The following is a 23,642-nucleotide window of genomic DNA, read 5'->3' as shown; positions in this document are numbered from 1 at the left end:
AAAAAAAAAAAAAAAAAAAGAAAGAAATTATTACTGTAAACGAGGAGAAAACATTGGCAAATTCAAAACTTTGGGAAATGACTCTTCTCTCAGCACAAAAGTCCATAGACTATTAATTAGAACCAGGTGTTAGGAAGCCCTTATATTTAAGGACACCAGAGTACACTGAGGCAGGAACTTGGTGATAGGAAGTCTGGACATTACTGTGACTGGGAAAGGAGCCCCTCACTCCTGCCCCAGCCCCTGAGGCCCATCACCTCTTCTATAAAGGGAGGCTGGACAGTATGAGCTCCAAGGCTTCTTCCAGCTCATACAGCCATGTTCTACATCCCTGCCAGACTGGGTGATTCTGGTCTTTCCTCGTACTCTGCCCAGACAGAGCTGGAGGGCAGGCTGATTCACTGAGCAGTCACGGAGTGAGGGAGTCCCAACGTGAACACAGCCCAGCCTAGAAGCCCTGAGTTCAAGTTCCTACTGCTGATTAGGTGCTGTGTGGCCTTGGGTGAGATCCCTTCTCTGGGCCTCACCTTGTCATCTCTCTACAATGGAGCTAACAGCAACCTTGAAAGGCTGTCCTGCTGTCGGCAGGAGACCAAGGTTGGGCTAGCGCCTTTCACTGGGCTGGGCAGGATACTGCACCCATTGGGGGGAACCCCTAAAAGGGGTGCATCTGACATCTTTGAGTGGAAAATAAAGACAGATCTGAAAGAGATGTAAGCAACTAGGGGCAGCTCTTCTTGAACTAAATATAGTTAAACATTTGGAACATAGTTTCCATTAGATTTTTTTTGTCTTTGCATAAGAGCAGCTATTTATCCAAGTCCCCAAAGCAGGCTGGGGACAAGAAGCTGTCTGTGATTCATGCTGGATGCTAGTGGACCTGGAGTGTGTCCAGACCAGCTTGGCTGCCAGTAGCCCTCAGAGAGACGTGTTTGACTGTAAATTCAGCCAGGGTTGGGAGTGTGCCCTCTCACAGTGGATGCTGCCAGGAGGGCAGAGACCATCCCAATTCTGCCAAAAGGGGTCTTCTTTAGGGCCACTAGGGGCAGGGGACACCTAGGGAAAGGTAATAACCAAGTACACTCACACATGTGGGCCAATGACACAGGCACAGATTGGGGTTGGGGAGAATGACTGCCAACATGGCCGCGAGGTCCTCTGTGTGCCTGGCCACTTGCTGCCTTCTCAGATTTGAGATCATGAGAACTATATGTGTGTGTATGTGTATATATATATTTATATATAGTAACAACTCAAGAAATTCAAATAAGGTCGCTAGTTTGGTTCATAGTATGGTATCAATGTCAGTTTCTTTTTGATCATTGGGCTGTGGTTATGTAAGGTGATGACACTGGGGGAAGCTGGGTGAAGAGTATACAGGAACTCTGTACTATTTTACAACTTCTATGTCAGTCTAAAGTATTTCAAAAGTAAAAAAAAAAAAAAAAAAATCATCTGGAAAAGTGATCCTGCCCTATTAACTTTGGAGAACCATGGTTCCCACTGTCCTCACCAGGCATGTGTGGTAAGCCAGGCCCCATGCCCAGGGGGGCCCATCGAGTTCTTACAGAGCCCTGGGAGATGGGACTGTTAAATGAGCTAATGTCAAGCACAGCGCCTGGGACAGAGGAAATGCTTGGAAACTGTTAGCAATGTTATCGTAGTGTTCCTGTTTTAAAATGAGGAAACAGCCTCAGAGAGCTGAAGTGATTTGGCCAAGTCACAAAGCTAAAAAGTAGCTGACATTAGGTTTAATACCACATTCTCCAACTGAAAACTTCTGACTACACTAGACTGACTCCCCGCTGTCATGTTGACAAGGATTATTTGTAAAACCTTCTTGGAACTTCTAAAGGGGGTCTGACTGCCGTCCTTCCATCGTATCATGTACTTCTCTTTTCCCTTGTCTTTTCTCCCACTGCGGGCAGGAGGGTGATCGGAAGGGAAGAAGGTGGGAAAGACTGGGGTTCTGGGATAGAGGGGCTAGCAGTGCTGCTCCTGAGCCAGCCTGTACTGCTAACAGGGTCTAGGGGTCACACACTTGACTCTATCCTGCTGGTTTCGTGTGTGGGTCCAGAACACAGTCCCGCCCCCGAGCCATGGTCTGTGAGTAACCACTGATGCTGAGTCCTGCAGGTGGAGCAGCATCTCCTTGGTGGGAGAGTCTGCCTGTAGCCTCCATGAGTGTGAGAACCAAGGACTTTCCAGTGGTCCCAGCCCCAGAGCAGCTCCAAAGGTCCCCCAAGGCCACACGGGTCTAGCACAGAGGGAAGCTCAAACTTACACCCAAGGCACTGTGTCTGACCTGGCTAACCATCTGTGTTGTAGAGGACACCTACAGCTCCGAGGAGACCGTGGACCACCAGCCTGTCCACCTGAGGGTCATGGACACTGCCGACCTGGTAACATTACCTCCATTACCTATGCACTGCTGCAAGTCACTGTAGCCTCCTGAGAAGTCCTGGCCCAGAGTGCGAGGCCTCAGATGTGCATTTAGATGCCTTTTAAGCTCAAGTTTGCTGTGTAACCCTGAATAAGGCACTTGATCTCTGTGAGTCTGAATCCTTTCTTTGCCAAATGAGAAGGATGGGACGGGGCCTGGAGAGACATGATGGTTGCTGGCATCCGCTCTGAGATCTTGTGCTGTGGGGCTCTGTGCCTGTGTACACGAGGAGGCAGGTACACACCTATTTACACAGATGCTCCTGGTGAGAGCCCCTTAGCCCAGGTCTCTCCCACACACAAGTCTCCACCCATGTCCTCACCACCTCCTGCCAAGGCTGGATGCCAGTTACTCTCAGAAGCCAAAGGGGCAGCATGAACCCAACCCAGAACCAGCGGTGCCCAGGGACAGCCAGGTCTCTGTAGGGACCATGCCAGAGTCTTTGGCTCTGGGCCCAAGGGGCCAAGGTCTTCAAGTCTCTGGCTGGGTGGTGGGAGGGAGGTTCATGAGACAATGTCTCCTTTCACACCAAGCCAAATCCACACTCAAGTACCCCTTTGAAAGGGCTCTGCTGGGAAACAATATACAAAGACCGGGGAGTGGGGAGGTGGGATTGGACGGCTCAGGTGAAGGCCTTTACCCCAACCTCCTCTGCCCCCCGGCGGGGCTTCTCTCCTTCACTCCAGGACACCCCCAGGAACTGCGAGCGCTACCTGAACTGGGCCCATGCCTTCCTGGTGGTGTATAGCGTCGACAGCCGCCAGAGCTTCGATAGCAGCAGCAGCTACCTGGAGCTGCTTGCCTTGCACGCGAAGGAGACACAGCGCAGTGTCCCTGCCCTGCTGTTAGGCAACAAGCTGGACATGGCTCAGTACAGGTGAGCACAGCCTGCTTGGCCCTTGTCTCCAGAGCTCGCTTTCTTCGCTTGTAAGGGCAGGTGGCATCTTCAGGGATTAGTGGGCTGCTAAGAACAGTCATCCCCTTGAATTGAGGTAGAAGGGATTATATGTTTGTCTGTTTTCTGAGATGGAGTCTCACTCTGTCACCTAGGCTGGAGTGCAATGGCACCATCTCAGCTCACTGCAACCTCCACCTCCTGGGTTCAAGTGATTCTCCTGCCTCAGCCTCCCCAGTAGGTGGGATTACAGGTGCCCGCCACCATGCCTGGCTAATTTTTGTGTTTTTAGTACAGACGGGGTTTCACCTTGTTAGCCAGGCTGGTCTTGAACTCCTGAACTCGTGATCCACCTGCCTCGGCCTCCCAAAGTGCTGGGATTACAGGCGTGAGCCACTGTGCCCGGCCGAAGGGATTATGTTATAAGGGTATGGTAGATGTTGGTCTTCCAGGCAGCCAAGGACTTGAAGGGAAAGGTTTCTGGGTCACACAGGGGCTACACCCTGAAAGTCAGAAGAGCAGCCACTCCTTCCTCCCTCTTGGGTCTCTGTGGATTCTCTTGGATTCACCCTTCTTGCCTGAGTCTATCCTGACCTTCTGGCCCCACTCCCAGCAGCTGACTGATCTGGTGCCTGATTCAAATTCTAGGGAGAGAGGCTCTGATTGGCTCCTTGGTCAGGTGTCTGCTCTGGTCCAACGGGCTCTCCCCTCACCCAGACCGAACCTCCTACACTCACTCCCACAGTTGACTGGGCTGACGGCAGGTTCTCTTAAAAAGGGTTGGACTCAAATCAGAGGTCAGAGACTGGGCCAGAGGACGCATTACTGAAAAATACTGCAGCCATATTTTGCTTGGCTGGCATAGTGTCTTAAAAGACCTAGAACTGGAATGCTTTGAGGTGGGGCATGCTCTCTCCAGCCGACCCCAGGCCTCGCCACTCCCCATGGTTTACCTCCACCCTCTCCACACATTCAAGTTGCCTGCCTGGCCCTGAGGCATTTGACACTGTGATGCCTGAACTTAATGAGTAATGCCACTGAATTTCTCCAGCACTGACCTTTGTCATCTGTGGCCAGTCTACCTGCAAGGGATAGCCCCTTCCACCAGCCACTCATCCCTCCTTGTTCACGGTTGGTCTGCCCTACTTCCCTAGGCCCCGAGGGCACATTGACTGGTGTTAACAAGGAGGGGACCCTTTGTTTAGAACAGGTCAGATGGGCAGTGGGAAAAAGAGAGGTGTGGGACCGTGAAGGGGGACTATGGTGAGAGGCCTTCGAAGGTGGCCAAGCCCTCAGACCCAGGCAAATTGTAATTTGTCTCCATGAATGAGGGAAGTCATGTGACCTGAAAGCTGCTGAAGGTAGTCTTTGAGGAATCACAGACCCTCTTAGGGGTCAGAAAACTGGATTGTGAATAGGCCAGTTTCAATACAGGGACAAAAACTACGAATCACTCTTTTGACCCCAATCTTTGCCAAAGGGATTGTCTAAAATGGTTTGGGAGCAAATAACAAAGAATACATGCTCAAATGAAGCTGATCCCACCCGTTCCCTAAAAACAACTTAGGACAATGCATTCCTATTTCATTCTTTAATCAAGTCCCGAGTTTAGTAAATTGAGATTCTGGGAAACACAGGAAGTCTAACTTTTAGCTGAGCATTGGTCATTGTCTCCCATGACTGTCTCACTGTTTGAAGGGTAAAATGTGGGTTAGGTTGGTGCTTCCCAAGCCGCTGATAAAATTTTCACTAGGATGCAACAAAATAAGAAAAAGAACAATGTTCTGTGCCTCTGTCACCCACTCACACACATGCACACACACATGGGGTTTGTGTTTGTGAAAATTCAGTATTCAAGCCCCCACAATGACAAAGTTGCAGATTCAAGCTCATCATAAAAGCACATAATAGCAAGTGTTCTTTCCAAAACGGTTCCTCAGGAAGCGGTGAGCTTACTGGCAGAAAACAGCCCTGGGTGGGGAATAGATTCGATGCCTCTGACTCTTTTTGTCCCAGTCACTCACTGTCTCTGAGACTCCCCCCACCATGGAGTGGCACCCTGGGCAGCTAGCCCACTCTCAGCCCCTGCTCCTGCCAGGTCAGCCTTGGGCTCAGAAACTTTTCCCGTCATGGCCCACTGGAGTGCCTCCTCTCATCTAGCGGCTGTGCCATTATCCTCGGGAGTGAGCAGTGGGACAGCTCAGCAGTAGGTCAGGAAGATGCATCCAGTGGAATCTCGGCCCCAAGACCTCAGGGACCACCCCTCCCCCCCCCCACGTCTCTTCACTCTTCTAGACATCCGACCTACGCAAGAGCCAGTCTTCTTTTTCCTCCCACCTCGATTCCCATGGCTTTCAGGTCAGAAACCTCCACGACCGTCCCAAGTTTCGGATAGTCTATCCTCCCTTCACGGGAGGTGGTGTAGGACCAAGCCAGAATAGGTGTTGCCCCCTCTCTCCTTTTGCCTTCCTCACCATGAAATGTTGTCACCCCTGCCCTCTCCTGCCTCTGCCCTGGAGAGGCAGACAGAACACCCCAGGAGCCCTGAGAACTCTGCCAACCGCAGGCTTCTGGAGTCACCTCTGTGGTCTAACCCTTCAATCCAAACGACTGCTTCTCTCTAGAGCTGATCCCACAAGCCAGAGCTGTGGGTGGCCCGTTTCCTGCCCCAGGGACCCATGTTGGGGTAGAGAAGAGATGGGACTGGGAATGGCCTGCTTCCTCCAGCCACAGGCAGGGTTCAGCAGAGGGGATTTGGAGTAGCTTCTTACCCTCATCCTCATCCCAAAATTCTGGCTTGGGTAACATCAGCTACCATTTATTGAGCACTGACTCTGTGCCAGGTACTGTGCTAAGCACTTGAAACAAATTGTCTTTCGTAATGCTAACAACCCTGAGGGGCAGAGGTCAGTAACCCATTGTACCGATGAGAACACTGAGACTCAGAGAGGTGAAGATGACCCCAGGCCACCCAGCTAGTCCATGGGGCGCCGGGTGTAGGAGCTGGTCTGCCTGATTTGGCACAGCCTGCTCCTAACTCCCTGCCTCACCCTGCTTCCTCACCAGGCAAGTCACCAAGGCAGAGGGTGTGGCTTTGGCAGGAAGGTTTGGGTGCCTGTTTTTCGAGGTCTCTGCCTGTCTGGACTTTGAGCACGTGCAGCACGTCTTCCATGAGGCAGTGCGAGAGGCACGGCGGGAGCTGGAGAAGAGCCCCCTGACCCGGCCCCTCTTCATCTCCGAGGAGAGGGCCCTGCCCCACCAGGCCCCACTCACCGCCCGGCATGGGCTGGCCAGCTGCACCTTCAACACACTCTCCACTGTCAGCCTGAAGGAGATGCCCACTGTGGCCCAGGCCAAGCTGGTCACCGTGAAGTCATCCCGGGCCCAGAGCAAGCGCAAGGCGCCTACCCTGACCCTCCTGAAGGGTTTCAAGATCTTCTGAGGACCCTTCCCCAGGAACCCCAGGCTCGGTGGGTGGACAGGACTGCAGCGGGGCAGGGGCTGGCTTCTCACCACCGGCTTTTCCCTCTGATGGACAGCAGACCCCACCTCCAGCACCAAGCAGTGTCCCTACACTCAGTTCACTGTGTGAGCTGCAGTGGCAGGCAGGGATGCTGCTTCTGTTCCCTCCAGGCCTTGGTCTTCATGGTAACCACCGTATCTGTGGCCCTGGAGGGAAACAGCCACTGTGACAACCCAGAGACCTGGGTTCAGCCTTAAGTAGGAAGAAATTGCAGTGTCCATCCTGCTGCCATCAGCCCGTCCTGCTCCAGCTACAGTTGGGCCAGCTGTGGCCCTTAGTGGACGGTCTAGGTGGATAGCTCTGTCAATGTCAGGCCTGAGAAGAACCTGCAGAATGACAGCCCTGGGGTCCTTGTGCCACCTGGTGGACGGGAGAGGCAGGGCGGCTGCAGTTTCAGAGGCCAGAGCCTGGCCCTCCTGTCATCTGCTGACTTCACAGAAGGCCCAGGCTACAAACCCCACAGTTTATTCAAGGAAAATCTAGTTAAAATAATCCAATGGACAGCCTGGGCGGGGCAAAGAAGCCCCAGGAAGGGGTATTTCCAACACCTGACGTCTCAATGAGGATAAAAGGGAGGGGGCTGTGGGTTGTCCAATGTAAGGAGCCCTAGAGTTCTTTCACCAGCAGACAGATTCCCCACGTTTTCCCACTGTTAAGGACTCTGTCCAAAGAACCTCAGGACCAGCTCCGTCAAGTTTAATGATCCGGGCTGCAGAAGAAAGTTGTCACTCCAGTGAGTTACCCAGGGCTCCAGGGAGCCCACAGCAGCATCAGACCCATCCAGGGGCTACAGGGCCTGGCCCCTTGCAGGTGGAAATAGAGTATACCAGTTTGTCATCTGGTTTGGCAGGACCCAGGACCCTCAGCAATGAGTCTGAGTGTTCAAAGCCCACTTTAGAACCTAAAGCATTTTGGGTTAATAAAGCAAATTTTTGCATATGTTATTTGGTGGTGTCACCACAGCTTATACCAGGACACCATGGCTCAGACATGGGATCAGGACGCTCCTTTCAGATCCCACCGTTGGCAAGAAAAGGCTCTCCAAGGCAGGCAGTGTGGTAGTTGTCTGATTTTGTTTACCACATGCCAGGTCCAGGGGAAGTCTTGCACAGACTCTTAGCAGACAAGCAGGGAAAGGAAAGGGCCCTGGTGGGTGGAAGGATTGGGAAGGGGGTTCTGGGCCTGGAAGCCTGCTTCTTCCCCTCTCAGCAGTCTCAGGACTGCTGTTGTATTGCAAACAGCATCTCTGACCCAGTCTTCAGTCTCATTCTGTAAATAGAGGAGCTGAGGTCAGAGTGGGGCTGTGAACTACTCAAGACCACATGCTTGGAGTCCTAGCCAGGCTTCCCGACCCACAGGCCAGCTACGGATTTTGCACTTTTGCTCCAGGCCACTTGCGTGTGTATGTGTGTGTGTACCACTGCCATCTGAACAAACTATGCAATACCACCTGCTGACTTCCAGGAGCATTTTAATAAAAGATTTTTTTTAATAACAGAATTTTAGTTTGCTTGCAGTTCATTCATTGTATCTGCTATAAAATAAAGAAAGAAAGAAAGACAAAGAAAGAAAGAAAAGAAAGAAAGAAGAGAGAGAGAGAGAGAGAAAGAAAGAAAGGAAGAAAAAGAAAAAAGCGGGCTGCTTGGGAGAGACTGTAAAACCTGAGAGGTTTCAGGCCACTGAGCTGAGCCCAGATCATGTGCCTGGCTTAGGGTGGGACTTCTCTGAACCCTCACTAGCTCTCAGTTTCTGGTATATCTGGAAGGAAAACTGACAGCACATCTCTCTCTTTTAACTCAAGTTCCACCTGGGCCGAATTTGGCTTTTCTGAGAGCAAAGTCTCTCTTAGGTTGTTTAGGCTGTTGTGATCCTTGGTTCTGGCCTCATCCAAATGCAGGACTTCTGGATTTTCTTTTTCTGGTGGTTGCATCTTTTGTTTTCTGGAGGGACAGGGAACAGTGTTAATCGGGGGGCTGAGTGTTTGGGGCAGGACTGGGTCTCCCAAATGGCTTAAAGAATCTGAAGGGAAAATTCTGTATGCAGTTTGGGAGCTACTAGGGGAGAAGCAGCAATGGTTGGATGTTCCTTCAACAGAGAAATGACTTACGCTTGCGTGTGTGTCATTTCAAGGAATCCTTACTGTCACCTGTGAACTCAAGTATCATTGCCACCACCCCCACCCCCACCCCTCGCCACCTTCCAAGTGAGGAAATGTAGTTCATGGAGGCCAGGTGCAGTGGCTCATGCCTATAGTCCCAGCACTTTGGGAGGCTGAGGCGGGTGGATCACTTGAGGCCAGGTGTTTGAGACCAGTCTGGCCAACATGGCAAAATTCCGTCTCTACTAAAAATACAAAAATTATCTGGGTGTGGTTGTGCCTGTAATTGCAGCTACTTGGGACACTGAAGCAGGAGAATCACTTGAACCTGGGAGGCAGAGGTTGCAGTGAGCTGAGATTGCACCATTGCACTCCATCCTAGGCAAGAGAGAGACTGTCTCAAAAAAAAAAAAAAAAAAGCTAAGCATGCACATAGTTGGGGTGTGCACTTAAGCGTCCTGACTCTTGATTCCTGTGTTCTTTTCACCTTTTCACTGTCTCTAACCTTGGACTGTTATCCTACTTAGCACAGGTCCTTGTCAACACACACCTCATCCCTCACACTACTGTAGGAAATTTCTAACTAATCTCTCTGCTTCTGGGTGTTTCCTTCTCTAAACCATCCTAGGCACACCACCAGTCATGTTCTAAAACCCCATCGTGTACACATCACTCCCCTCCCCCAACCACCTTCATTGGCTCCCACTACCCACTTTCTTAACCTTCTAATAACTCCCACGAGTCTGTCCTCTCTCCAGATTGGTTTTATTCAAGGTACCCCTAGACTTCCTGGCCATAGTGGAAGGACCCAGTGGTGGTAAGCTGTCAGCCCAGAGATTCTGCCTGGGTCGTAGGGGGAACAGGTCTGCTGTACCTGTGGACAGCCACTCATCTCTGAGTTGACCTTGCTGAGGTGCATGTGTCCTGACAGGGTGAGAGGGGCAAGCTCCCCTTCTGAATGGCTACACTCCTCCAGGTCATGCCTGCTTCCTGTCCAGGGCCAGGGGGTGGTAATCAGGGACTGTTGCTGTTTTTTGTTTTGTTTTGTTTTTAACAGCTTTGGGTTCTCCAAGGACACTGAAGGCTGAATTTTGCTGTCCCAAAGGGTGGACAGCCATGATCCCTAAGTGACCCCTCTCTAGGTTTCCCTCTGGGAAGGCAGGGCCTCTACCCCTCAGAGACCACCCCATCCCCTCAGGACCAGCTCCTCACCTGTTTGCCTGGATGCTCCTTCCCAGGAGGAACATGCTTATCATGACCACCACAGCCGCCAGGGCAAGGATGGAGTAATTCCAGGGAGTTGCTGGGGAGGGACACACAGGACAGAGCCCTGAGGAGTGGCCAGGCACCTCTCAAGCCCACTAACAGCTGGGCCCTGGGCTCAGACCCAGCTTACAGTATCAACTGTCCTTTGCGAGGAGACCCTAATCCAAGATGAGCCCCTTGCCCTGGGGCACTCCCAGTGTAACAGGTAGGAGGGTGGAAGACACAGTCTCTACTCTGGAGAAGCCCTAATCTAATGGAGGAGACAGTACTGCAGTTAAATAACAGTGGGGCCACAGGGGTGAAGGGCAGAGGCCTGCAGAGGGCAGGGGACAGGTGGGCCAAGATAAACTTTACAGTCTTGAGTTTTGCCAGGGGCTGGCACAAGGCAAAGAAAGAAGGCTGGGCGCAGTGGCTCACACCTATAATCCCAGCACTTTGGGAAGCCGAGTCAGGTGGATCACCTGAGGTCAGGAGTTCAAGACCAGCCTGGCCAAATGGTGAAACCCTGTCTCTACTAAAAATACAAAAATTAGCCGGGTGTGGTGGTGTACCCCTGTAATCTCAGCTACTTGGGAGGCTGAGAATCACTTGCATCCAGGAGGCAGAGCTTGCAGTGAGCCAAGATTGCGCCACTGCACTCCAACCTGGGCAACAGAGTGACCCTGCCTCAAAAAAAAAAAAAGAAAAAGAAAAAGAAAAAAGAAAGAAAAAAAAAGGAAAGAAAGAAGGCAGGGAGAAGGGTGGAAGGAATGGCAACTGCCCACAGAGAATACATAAAGTAACTAAACTGAATGTGGATACTCAAGATTTGTCCATGCTGTACCAAAATGAAGGAGGGTCCAGCCTCAGAGCTTTTGCATTTGCTGTCCTCCCTCCAGGAATGTTCCTCCCCCAAATAATCTGCATAGCTAACTCCTTAGTTTCCTGCAAGTCACCTGCCTGATGATAAAATGTTACCTTTTAGTGAGGCCTTCCTTGACCACATTACTGCCCTTACTACATACTTCCTATTCTCTTTCTCTGTTTAATTTTTCTTTTTATTACTCATCACCAATGCACTATTCATTTTAGTTGTTTATTTTTAATCCTCACTAGAATGTATGCTCCATGAAGGCAGAGATTTTTATTGTATTTTGTTCACTATTGTCGCCCCAGTGCTGAGAACACTGTCTGGTATAAAGTAGGAGCTTAATAAATGTTGTGATGATTGGAGGGCTGCATAAATAAGCGACCACACCCTGAGAAAAGGAAGGGGCGGTCCAGCAAGAGCCCTCTGGGTACCCCAGACTGAGTCCCTGTCTTGGAGGAAATGTGCCGCCTGACCTGGAGGGGACGACAGTGTCAGGGCCTTCAGCCAAACTCTGCTCTGTGTTGAGGGGCACACCCCGACCCCTGCCGTCAATCTCTCACCACTTACCATCTTCCACACGAAAAAACCAAAGCATCTCTTCCAGCAGCTCCTGGGGCACCACAGTACCAGCTGGGTCTCCGGCAGCCCCCTCACTGTGCTCCATGCCCCTGCTCCTGGTGGTGTGTACCGCTGGCAACGAGGTTCTTAGGCCCCTTAGCCCCAGCAGCCCTCCTTGGCTCCTCGGTTCTGGCCCCTGGGCAGAGAAGCCCTGAAGATTCCTGGAAACAAAGCAGAGAGCATGACTGGATATCCCACCCGAGTTTGATCTCCCTCCGTGCCCAAATCCAGATCTCCTCTGGCCCAAAGTTATGGGACCAAAACGACCCGAACGAACCCAGAAGCACGTGGAGCCTGGACGGGCAGAGTTTGTAGAAGCGGGTGACTCAAATCTTTATTAAAAGCCATCGCATTTGTGGAGGAGCACTGATCTGGGAGTGAGGATGACTGAGCCACTGACGGGCTCTGGGACCCTTGCAAAGGACATCTCGGGTCTTCACCTGTCCAGCGTCCCCACCTGGCTTCTACGAGCCCACAGCGCGCCCACGCGTTGCCGTAGCAATTGTCCCTTGAGTGTCATGCGGTAGCCAATCACAGGCCTGTGTTTCCCCACGTGTCAAAGGCTGGGCCTATCATGCCTCACTCCTGGGAACTGGCATGCCTACGGCACAGAGAGGAGAAAAGGGAAAAGTGCCAGAGGCAAACAGCTGCGGGCTCCTGATGCTGAGAGGGCACCCCCTGCCCCGATCCCGAGAACTTTTTTTGTTTGTTTGTTTTTTGGACAAGTTATCAGCAGAATTGGTTTCTGTTGTTTGCAAGGGAAGAACCTGAACCCATGCTCTCTGGATAAATCCCTTACTTCCTGTAGGCCTATTTCCGTCCCAACTATTAATAATAAACTGAACCTCAGTCAATCTCAAAACAGTCAGACATTTTGACATCTTGTACTACCTGTACTATTACTACTTAATATAAAATGTTCTACCATCTATACTTTAAAAAACAAAAAGAAATAGGTAAAATTAATTTTGACAACATATATTATTCGGGCCAATATCAAAATTACTAAGTTATTTTGCTTATTTGCTTTTTTTTTTTTTTTTTTTTTTTAGAAAAAATTTCACTCTGTCACCCAGGCTGGAGTGCAGTGGCACGATCTCTGCCCACTGCAACCTCTGCTTCCTGGGTTCAAGCGATTCTCCTGTCTCAGCCTCCTAAGTAGTTGGATTTACAGGCGCATTTCACTACCGCCTGCCTAATTTTTGTATTTTTAGTAGAGACGTGGTTTCACCATGTTGGCCAGGCTGGGCTTGAACTTCTGACCTGAGGTGATCCATCCTCCTCAGCCTCCCAAAGTGCTGGGATTACAGGCATGAGCCACCACATCTGGCCAATTTTGTATTTTTAGTAGAGATGGGGTTTCACCACGTTGGCCGGGGTGATCTCGAACTCCTGACCTCAGGTGATCGATCTGCCTCGGCCTCCAAAAATGCTGGGATTACAGGCGTGAGCCACTGTGCCTGGCCAAAGACATATTTCTATCAAAGCACGTATCCAGTTTGCTTCTAGAGTGGGTATCATGTTGTTATTTGCATGATTAAATTAAACTTTATGCCTTATTTACATTTCATTAGTTTTGCCTTTAATGTTCTTTTCTTGTTCCAGGATCCCATTTAGGATGTCATACTGCATGTAGTTGTCTTGTCTCCTTAAGCCCCTCGGGGAGATCCCTGCATTTTAAACAGGGCTTAACCATATTATTGGACTATGACTTCTGCCAAAGACCTGGGCCACCCATCCCCAAGGCAAGATGAGGACACTCACCCTGGATCCTGAGTTCCTGAGGACTGCCTTGATCTGCTGTTGGGAGCAGCACCAATTTCTGTATCTTCCTCTTTCTCCTCTTTATGGGAGAACAGGATAGTCTTTGCACTTGAGCTCTCCCAGACAGTAACAGCTGTCACTTAGGGGACAGTGCCTGGAGAGCCTGCAGCAGGTGAACCCATCTGGTAGCTCTGGCTTTAGCACACACCCAGGCCTGGAGCCTCCTCTATCACTCCGGGGTGAGTGACCTCTTGAATGAGTGGACTCAGAGTGCAAACAGACTCCACCTGACTTTCACAATCTGAAAGCACCAGGAGTCCAGTGCTTTCTTTCTTATGTGTTGGCTTCTAGTAAAGAGAAAACATCCGGATCCTCTGGGCAGGCAGGAGAATGAACTGCAGAGGACCTGTGGTCTGTGGGTTCCATCACTGCAGGGGAATATGTAGTGTGCCCACTCCAGGTCTCTATTGCCCAATATCATCATCAATACTTAACCACAGAGCAGGGAGCCAGGCTGGCCTTTTACAGCCTGTGCTTTCTCATAGTGAAGGTCATGGCATCATGTGAATTCCTCACAAGGAGCTGTAAAATATGACCTTTGGAGGTGGGGGTTGGGAAAGGCTGTGTGAGCACCAGTGACCCAGAGAGTAGGAAGCAGGCCAAGGCAAGCAATTTGGTGGGGAAGCAGGAATGAGGTGCTCCTCCCACCTGGGCAGTGCCATTCAACTCTGATAGTCTATGGACTTTTCCATCAACTGGCTCCGTGCATCTTAAGCAATCATTGTTGGTTTAGTGAGGAGTGGGCTTATTTCGCATAAGCCCACTCCTATGTTTTTTTTTTTTTTTTTTTTTTTTTTGAGATGGAGTCTGGCTCTGTCACCCAGGCTGGAGTGCAGTGGTGCAATCTTGGCTCACTGTAACCTCTGCCTCCCTGGTTCAAGCAATTCTCCTGCCTCAGCCTCCCAAGTAGCTGGGACTACAGGTACGTGCCATCACGCCTGGTTAATTTTTTGTATTTTTAATAGAGATGGGGTTTCACCATGTTAGCCAGGATGGTCTCGATCTCCTGACCTCGTGATCTGCCCACCTCAGACTCCCAAAGTGCTGGGATTATAGGCGCGAGCCACCATGCCCAGCCGCCCACACTTATTTCTTACTTCACAAATGAAACAGAGGCTGAGTGAGGTCATATGTCAAGCCCAAACTCCTCTATGAGTTAAACATTAGTCAACAGTGTATACTGTGTGTACATGGGGCAGAGGAAAGAAGACCCAACTGGGAACCTAGGGGCTGCCTGGAACTCCATCTCCTCCTCATTTTTTAATGCATTCATGTATTCATTGAATAAATGTTACTTGAGTATCTACTGTGTAGATACATGGTAAATAAGATGGGTGAGAGCCCCGCTCTCATGGAGCTCAAACTCCAGGGGAGATAGACAGCCAACAAAAAGTAAGCAAAAACATAATTAAAAGATAATTATAGCAGTGATCATTTCTGTGAACATCTTTTTTTTTTTTTTTTTTTGAGAGCCGGAGTCTCACTCTGTCACCCAGGCTGGAGTGCAGTGGCTGGATCTCAGCTCACTGCCGCTCGCTCCCAGGTTTACGCCATCTCCTGCTCGCCTTGCCGAGTAGCTGAGACTACAGCCACGCCACCTGCAGCTAGTTTCTTGTTTTTTTTAGCAGAGACAGGGTTACCGTGTTAAGCCAGGATGGTCTCCTCTCCTGACCTTTGTGATCCGCCCATCTCGTCTCCAAGAGTGCTGGGGATTGACAGGCCTGAGGCCACTGCGCCAGCATCTGCTGAATCTATACTAAAAACTGAAAACTGAATGATGAGGGGTTAACCATGCAAAGACCTGAAAAAGCAAGTACAAAGGCCGGGCATGGTGGCTCATGCCTGTAATCCCAGCACTTTGGGAGGCCAAGGTGGGTGTATCACCTGAGGTCAGGAGTTCAGGATCAGCCTGACCAACAAGGTGAAACCCCGTCTCTACTAAAAACAAAAAAATTAGACAGGTGTGGTGGCAGGCACCTGTAGTCCCAGCTACTCAGGAGGCTGAGACAGGAGAACTTCTTGAACCTGGGAGGCGGAGGTTGCAGTAAGCTGAGATCACACCACTGCACTCCAGCCTGGGTGACAGAGTGAGACTTAATCTCAAAAAAAAAAAAAAAAAAAAAGAAAGCAGGTACAAAGACACTGAAGAAATAATGAGCTTAATGTGTCTGGGACAAAAAGATGGCCAATATAGCTGAATCATAGTGATGAGGGGGAAGTGGCATGGAATAAAGTCGGAGGATAGACAGGAGTGGATCATGGAGGGCCTTGTAAAACAGGGTAAGGTGTTATATTTTACCCTAAAAGTGATGAGAAGCTGCTGGAGGGTTTAGGCAGGGAAGTGACATGATCTAATTGACATTTGGCTAAGATCACTTGGCTCTCTGGGTAGAAAATGGATTGTAAGAGAGCAAGAGAAGAACAGGGAGACCATTGGGAGTCTGTTATATTCATCCAGACAAAACATATTAGTAGTTTGGACCAGGCTAGTAGCAGTGGAGATGATGAGAAACGGTCAGATTCAGGGTGCATTTTGGAGAGAAAGGTAGTTGATAGATTTCAAGAGAGAAACTCAACACGAACACTCTTAAACACAAAAGGAATTTATTGGCTTATAAACTAGAAAGGGCAGGGTGGAGCTGACCTGAGGCATATGGGAACCAGGGATTTGAAAATCCCTGGTGTTTTGTTTCTGTGGCTCTTTCCCTGCTTTTCTCTGGCTGTCAGGCTCATCACCCCAGGCTGGCCACCTCCAGGAAGTTTGACCAGATGATAGGAAACCCAGGCTCACACTCTTACAGCTGCAGGGGAAGTAGTTACTTTTCTTAGCTCTTGTTTAAAAATTCCCGGGAAATGACTCTAATTGTCCAGGCTAATTCATGTACCCATCTCTTGGATCAATTGTTATGGCTAGGGAGGGGAGTACAACAGATAGCCAACCCAGAGCTCATGCCTGTTGGGTAGCCAAGAGAGCCAGGAGAGACTGTTGGGTAGCCAGCGTGAGCTGGACAGCCCACGCCATGTGGGTGCCTGAAGCAACCATTTGACCACAATCCCCCTTGTCTGCCTCGGAGGAGTGTTGTGGTACTCTAATGGGATGGTGTCCCCTTAATAAGGAGCCTGCACAATCCCAGGTTCTCCACTCTTCTGCTTCTGTGCCTTTTCTCTCCCTCCTCTTACCCTAGCTCTTTCCACTATGGCCTATCCAATAACTTGTTCCATGGTTGCCATCTGCCAGGCATTATGCCAATGATAAACAGTCGAAAGCATTGTCCCTGCCCTTATGGAGACTCCAGTCTAGCAGAACAGGCAGGTGGGTGTTCCTCATGTCATCACAACTTTTGTGTGACAAGTGCCATGAAGGAAACGTACACATGGAGATGAGAGCACATCACCAAGCCCTCCTTTCCTCACAGCATCAATATCATTCCTGGCCAATAAATCCTACCTTGAAATCTCTCCTGACTTCTCCAGTCCCTTATCTCCCTGCCTAGAATATGATAGACAGAATATGATAGACAGTCAGCAGTGGAGTGGAGTGGAAAGGGCTTTTGGCTTTCCTCTGCTATTCTGGTATCTGTCACCTGCTGACCCTTCGAGCCTCAGCTTAAATGTCATCTTCTCAGGAAGGCCTTCCATATCAGTTGAGAATTGTGTTTGGCTCTGCGTAACAAAGACCCAATGTCAGTGGTTTAAACCATAAGAGTTTATTTTCTCATAGAAGAATGTCAGAAGTAACCTGTTATTAATGTCATAAGACCAAGGAAATCAGGGCTGAGGTTTCTAAGATTCCCTCATGGCCCCAAGATAGCTGATGCAGCTCCTGCCATATCCAAGTTCCAAGCAGAAAAAAAAGCAAAAGGGAAAAGGACAAAAAAGTATGACCATGCTCCATAGTAATCAAATAACCTATCTGAGAGTAAACTCAGATAATACAGAGAACTAAGATCAGGGGAATTATTCCCAGAAAACAGTAGCAAGGGCAGCCAGGTGGGCTAACAAGAGAACTTACTCTACTGCCAGGGTGGAGGTCTTCACAGGTCATGCCCAGCAGGATTTGATAACTGTCATGGGCCTGTGACTGCCGTGTGGACTGTAGCACAGCTTGCTAATTTCCCCTCAGAGTACATTCTTCCCTTCTTTTAATAAGACAATCCTCTAANGCTTGAGCCACCGCGCCTGGCCAATCCTCTAAATTTTAAAGGCATATGGCCACCCAACTAGAAACTGCATTTCCCAGGCCAGGCGTGGTGGCTCACGCCTGTAATCCCAGCACTTTGGGAGGCCGAGGTGGGCGGATCACGAGGTCAGGAGTTCAAGACCAGCCTGGTGATACCCCATCTCTCCTAAAAATACAAATTAGCCGGGCATGGTGGTGTGCACCTCTAATCCCAGCTACTCAGGAGACTGAGGCAGGAGAATCGCTTGAACCTGGGAGGTGGAGGTTGCAGTGAGCCGAGATCACACCATTGTACTCAAGCCTGGGTGCCAGAACAAGACTCCATCTTAAATAAATAAATAAATAAAAATCAATTAATTAAAAAATAAATAAAAAGAAAAAAATAAACAAATAAAAAAAAATTAATGAACCTACATTTCCCAGATTCCTTGCAGTCATAAGTGGTCCTTTGACTAAGTTTTGGCCGAAATAGACCTGAGAAGTGATTGCAACTTCAGAATCACTTTTTTAAAAAATTTATACAAACTTTTTTTTTTTGGAGTATATATACAGGAAAGTACACAAAAGTTAAGCTCAGTGAATTTTCACTTGTGGACACAGTCATGCATGGGAACATATGCCATCCAGATCAACAAATAGAACAATTGCACCATTGCACACTGTACTCTAGCCTAAGCAACAGAGTAACACCCTGTCTCTAAAAGAAAAAAAGAAAAAGAAATAGAACGTTTCCAGATCTCAGAAGTCTTCTCTTGTCACTATCCCTTACAGAGGCAACCTGACTTTTAATATCATAGATTAATTTTGTCTGTTTTTATACTTTATATAAATGTAATTAATCAATATGCAATCTTTTGTGTCAGCTTCTTTTGCTCAACATTATACTTGTGAGATTCATCCGTGTTGTGTATAGTTGTGGTTCCTTCATTCCTGTTGTAGGGTAGTATTCTATTGTGTGACTATGCTGCGCTATTTCTACTTGTGGATCATATTTTTATGAGAAAATTCAACCCCTCCACTTCCTCCTTCCTCTTTCTGGAACACAGATATGATGGTGGAAAGGTCAGGACAGGGGTTGTTAACCTATGGACCAAATCTTTTTTTTTTTTTTGAGATGGAATCTCGCTCTGTCGCCAGGGTGGAGTGCAGTGGGGAGATCTTGGCTCACTGCAACCTCCACCTCCTGGGTTCAAGCAAGTCTCCTTCCTCAGCCTCCCAAGTGGTTGGGACTACAGGCACGCACCACCATGCCCAGCTAATTTTTGTATTTTTAGTAGAGATGGGGTTTCACCATGTTGGCCAAAATGTTCTCGATCTCTTGAACTCATGATCCGCCCACCTTGGCCTCCCAAAGTGCTGGAATTACAGGCGTGAGCCACTGCACCTGGCCTATGGGCCAAATCTGACCTGCAGAATGGTTTTGTAAAAAAAAAAAAAAAAAAAAAAAAAAAAAAAAACTTACTGGGACACGCTATGCTCATTTGTTTGCATATTGTCTAGCGTTGCTATGGCATTACATTAGCAGAATTGAGCAGTTGTGATGATTGGCCCACAAAACCTAAAATATTTGCCATTTGGTCCTCATTTACCAAACAGAAAAAAATTTGCCGGCTAGGCACAGTGACTTACGCCTGTAATCCCAGCACTTTGGTAGGCCGAGGCAGGTAGATCATGTTAGTTCAGGAGTTCGAGACCAGCCTGGGCAACATGGTGAAACCCTGTCTTTACTGAAAATACAAAATTAGCCGGGCTGTTGGTGCATGCCTGCAGTCCCAGCTACTCGAGAGGCTGAGGCAGGAGGATCACTTGAACCTGGTAGGTGGAGGTTGCAGTGAGCCAAGATCGCACCACAGTACTCCAGCCTGGGCAATAGAAGGAGACCCCTTCTCAAAAAAAAAAAGTTTACCAACCCAGACAGCAAGACAGAAGGAATCTGACCTCTTGAATGACCTCAGGTAGCTGAGCAGCCTACCTGCCCTGGACTACCTATCCGCTTCTGAAAGTGTTATGTACAGGAAAAGTTTGGGGATCTCCCTGTTACAGAAACTTACCCTGTACTGTAACTAATACATACATTCTGCATGTTTAAAAACGGTTTATTGGATAAGTAAATAACATGGCAGCAGAATTAACTTCTAGTCCTGTCCATCTTTGCTACTGACCAGCTGTGTGATCTTGAGCTAGTCACTGGGACCTCAAGTTTTTATCAAAACGCATTAAGGTTCTATAAGGAGTGAAAAAGCAAAGGATTTTAGAAACTATGATCAGAAGGAGCCAATTGTGTAATGACAAAGCGCAGGCCCTTTAAACATGGGAGATTTCCACCTGGAGTCAACCGGTTGGCTTATCTGCTAAATAAGGTAAAACACCAGTATGAAAGAGAACTTTTTCCCTAAATTGTGACGGAGGCAAGAGGGTAGGGAATACCCGCTCAGCTGTCCAGAAACCTGACCCTCAGCTGGATTGCAGAGGACCCTTTAACCTCAGCTCAGGGTTAAGTTCCAGGAGGCAGAGTCTTGCCCTGACCTTCAGGGCCTAAGGCTAAGTATCTTCCTGAGTCTCAGCCTCCTGTCTCCCCATGCTGAAAATGTGATGACTGCTAGGCTGACAGCCAGCAAAGGTTTCAAAGTGGTGGAAACTGCTCTGCATTTCCAGGGCAGGCTGTTCTGCTCCTTGGGGTGGGCCATCTGTCATCAGCTGGCGCCAGGAGGGGTAGACAGGCCCTTGGCTAGCTGTTTGTTCTCACCCTTATTTTCAAAAGCATCACTTACATGTAGAAGCCAGTTTAACAATTCAGTTTGAACAATAGTTCTTCCAAGTCCCTAACGGCAGCACGTTATCTTCTCAGTAAACTTCATGGAAAATAAAATGAAATCTGAAAGTGGTGATGTAAGGAAATGATGACACACGGGAGCAGAGATGTATGTTCAAGAATGTTCACTGCAACATTGTTTAAAATAGCAAAAAGAAAAAAAAGGAGTAGGCATGGTGGCTTCTGCCTGTAATCCCAGCACTTTGGGAGGCTGAGGCAAGAGGATCACTTGAGCCCAGAGTCCGAGACCAGCCTGGGCAACAAAGTGAGACCCAATCTCTAAAAAAATATTAACCAGGCATGGTGGCATACATCTGTGGTCCCAGCTATTTGGGAGGCTAAGGCAGGAGGATTGCTTGAGCCCAGGAGGTTGAGGCTGCAGTGAGGCATGATCCACCACTGTACTCCAGCCTGGGCGACAGAGTGAGATGCTGTCTCAAAAAAAATTTCTTTTGTTTTGTTTTGTTGTTGTTGTTGTTGTTGGCCAGGTGCGGAGGCTCACGCCTGTAATCCCAGCACTTTGGGAAGCCAAGGTGGGCAGATCACCTGAGGTCAGGAGTTCAAGACCAGCCTGGCCAACATGGCGAAACCCCATCGCTACAAAATACAAAAGAAATTAGCATGGGCATAATGGTGGGGTACCTGTAATCCCAGCTACTCGGGAGGCTGAGGTGGGAGAATCACCTGAACCTGGGAGGCATAGAGGTTGCAGTGAGCCAAGATTGTGGCCATTGCACTCCAGCCTGGGGCGATAGAGTGAGACTCTGTCTCCAAAAAAAAAAAAAAAAAAAAATTTTTTTGAAACAAAAAATACAAATATCGAGGACTCAGAGGAGTGGTTAAATTATGGCACCAGTGGAACTACATATGTCTTCTAGGGGCTAATTTTTATGTTAAACCCAGAGGAGGGAAAAAAAACAAATAGTGGAATTAGTGAGGGACATTTTTGGAAAAGGTAAGGAAAGTAAGTCCAAAATTATTTCCAGTGAAGCGCTGACTTGAGGTCTTCATCTGTAATAGGATGGTTGAGAGGAGTGACAGGTGTTCAAAGGGAAGTCATCTGTATACTGAAGTAAAAGGATCTCCATGATCAAAGTCTTTTTCTTCAGACACAAGTTTTGCTGGAAGCATTTCAAGAATATTTGCAAAATATAGGAAGTTTGGCAAAACCTGGTGTGAAACAGTAAAACCAAGTACAATACGTACTTTCTCCAAGAAAAGATTTTCTGCAGGCACCACCTCAATCCCTTTCATCTTATTGATAGCGTTTGAGACTATCTATGTTGTTGACCCTTATTCATAATCCTTTAATTATTTCTATGTCTTTGACCTCTTGCTCCTGGTTATAGTATAACCAAAAATTTTCTTCAGTCCCCTACTAAACCAGAGTCCAAGAGTAGAATAAAATCAAAGTCTATCAGCCTTTCTTTTAGCTATAGGAGGTGCTTAAAGCTTAATCATTCTCAGACACAGCACTATGAATAGTTTCATTTTGCAGACATATTGTTCAATAATGTTTTTGAGGAATGTCAAACAACTTGGTAAGTAAGAATTGCGTGTTAATTTGTATCAGTTTTGTCCCTCCCATTTACAGGCAAGTAAGCACTCTTTTTTTTTTTTTTTTTTTTAAGACAGGTTCTGACTCTGTTGCCTAGGCTGGAGTGGTGTGAACATGGCTCATTGCAGCTTCAATCTCCTGGGCTCAAGTGATTCTCCCACCTCAGCCTCCCAAGTAGCTAGGACCATAGGTGAGCACCACCACACTTGGTTAATTTTAAAAATTTTGTAGAGACAGGGTCTTGCCCAGGCTGCTTTCAAACTCCTGGCCTCCAGTTATCTTCTGTCTTGGGCTCCCAAAGTGTTGGGATTATAGGTATGAGCCACCATGCCTGGCTTGATTATTTGCAGGCATACTATAGTTAGAGAAAGAAAAAAAAATTTAAGGAAAATATTGTTTTGCTAAGCGTAACCCATTTTACAACAAATTGCATTTTTTGGAGGCATCATCCTTAAATTTACCTGCATATTAATTTATCCATTTGGATTAAATTTTCCATTTAAGATATTCTGGCCAGGCACGGTGGCTCACGCCTGTAATCCCAGCACTTTGGGAGGCCAAGGTGAGTGGATCACCTGAGGTCAGGAGTTTGAGACCAGCCTGGCCAACATTGAGAAACCCCGTCTCTACTAAAAATACAAAAATTAGCTGGGCATGGTAGCAGGTGCCTGTAATTCCAGTTACCCGAGAGGCTGAAGTAGGAGAATCGCTTGCTTGAACCCAGGAGGCGGAAGTTGTAGTGAGATAAGATTGTGCCACTGCACTCCAGCCTAGATGACAGAGTTGAAACTCTGTCTCAAAAAAAAAAAAAAAAAAAAAAAAAAAGATTTTCTACAGTCTTGACCGCCTAGATAGAATATTTAATACATCCTGGATTCTAAGGGGGTTTGGCAAGGTGGGTAGGTATTCTGAGGCATTTGGTCCCTCATTTCTGAAAACTAGATGATCTAAAGTATACAATATTATCCATTTCATGAATTTTGAGGGTCCTCTGAAATAATATAGCAACCAAGGGTAGGACTCACAAAGCTAATAGTCAGAGAGATTTAGGGTAGTTCCTTTATGTGTGTTGAAAGTTCCTTTCAGTTTGAACATTTAAAGCCTATTACATTGAGGGTTAGAGATGGAACACAAATGACTAAAGAGATGTTTTTCATATGCCTAGTAGAATATAGAACATAAAGAAAATACTGACAATATTTCAAAACACAATCTGAGTTTCATCATTGGTTTCATTCAGTCCTATATAATGAATTCTCCATAGGTGGGTCTTGGGTCAGCAGTCCACATTTGCAGAATTACCTGCTTCTAGACAAAGGCACCCTGGAAATCCTGAGATGTAAGTGCTCTGGTACAATGTGCTAGGCATCCATGTGCAGCAGCAAAGTCAGTTCACACAAAGAGGCCTGAACTCCTGAGTTTACTCCCTGCAGTATCAGTAGTTATATGATGATACACTGTCACTCACTGCTGGTGGGAATGTAAAATGGTGTGGCCACTTTGGAAAACAGCTTGTCACTTCTAAGAATTAAAACATAGAGTGGGGCTCAGCAATTCCACTTTTAGGTATATATC

The 23,642-nt window shown here is 48.1% G+C and overlaps 2 protein-coding genes across 7 annotated transcripts in view; one reads left to right on the top strand and one right to left on the bottom strand.

Moving 5' to 3' along the window:
* RASL12 (RAS like family 12) overlaps positions 1-8,361 on the top strand; it is a 15,668-nt gene extending 7,307 nt beyond the window's left edge. For 2 of the 3 annotated variants that reach the window (XM_017885054.1, XM_017885053.1), the window contains exons 2-4: positions 2,329-2,402; positions 3,130-3,320; positions 6,405-8,358. In XM_017885054.1, coding sequence (XP_017740543.1) covers positions 2,385-2,402; positions 3,130-3,320; positions 6,405-6,780 — 585 coding nt within the window. In that variant the 5' untranslated portion in view covers positions 2,329-2,384 and the 3' untranslated portion in view covers positions 6,781-8,358. Of the gene's footprint in view, positions 1-2,328; positions 2,403-3,129; positions 3,321-6,404 lie in introns of all 3 variants that reach the window. The other variant, XM_017885052.1, reaches the window with a different exon arrangement.
* On the bottom strand, positions 8,316-14,228 carry SLC51B (SLC51 subunit beta). 4 transcript variants are annotated; one of them, XM_017885057.1, is made up of 4 exons: positions 13,458-14,228; positions 11,643-11,854; positions 10,172-10,262; positions 8,316-8,801 (listed from the first exon to the last, which is right to left on the bottom strand). In XM_017885057.1, exons 2-4 carry the CDS (start codon positions 11,737-11,739, stop codon positions 8,597-8,599), a joined length of 393 nt encoding a protein of 130 aa, XP_017740546.1. In that variant the 5' UTR covers positions 11,740-11,854; positions 13,458-14,228; the 3' UTR covers positions 8,316-8,596. The 4 variants fall into 4 exon arrangements, with proteins under 4 accessions (XP_017740546.1, XP_017740547.1, XP_017740545.1 ...); XM_017885058.1 differs by lacking the exon at positions 13,458-14,228 and adding an exon at positions 12,151-12,642; XM_017885056.1 differs by lacking the exon at positions 13,458-14,228 and adding an exon at positions 11,971-12,641.
* Between the last annotated feature and the right edge of the window lie 9,414 nt (positions 14,229-23,642).

This window comes from Rhinopithecus bieti, unplaced genomic scaffold (assembly GCF_001698545.2).
Source record: "Rhinopithecus bieti isolate Rb0 unplaced genomic scaffold, ASM169854v2 scaffold_13262, whole genome shotgun sequence".
NCBI lineage: Eukaryota > Metazoa > Chordata > Mammalia > Primates > Cercopithecidae > Rhinopithecus > Rhinopithecus bieti.
This window is presented reverse-complemented; position numbering and strand designations above follow the sequence as displayed.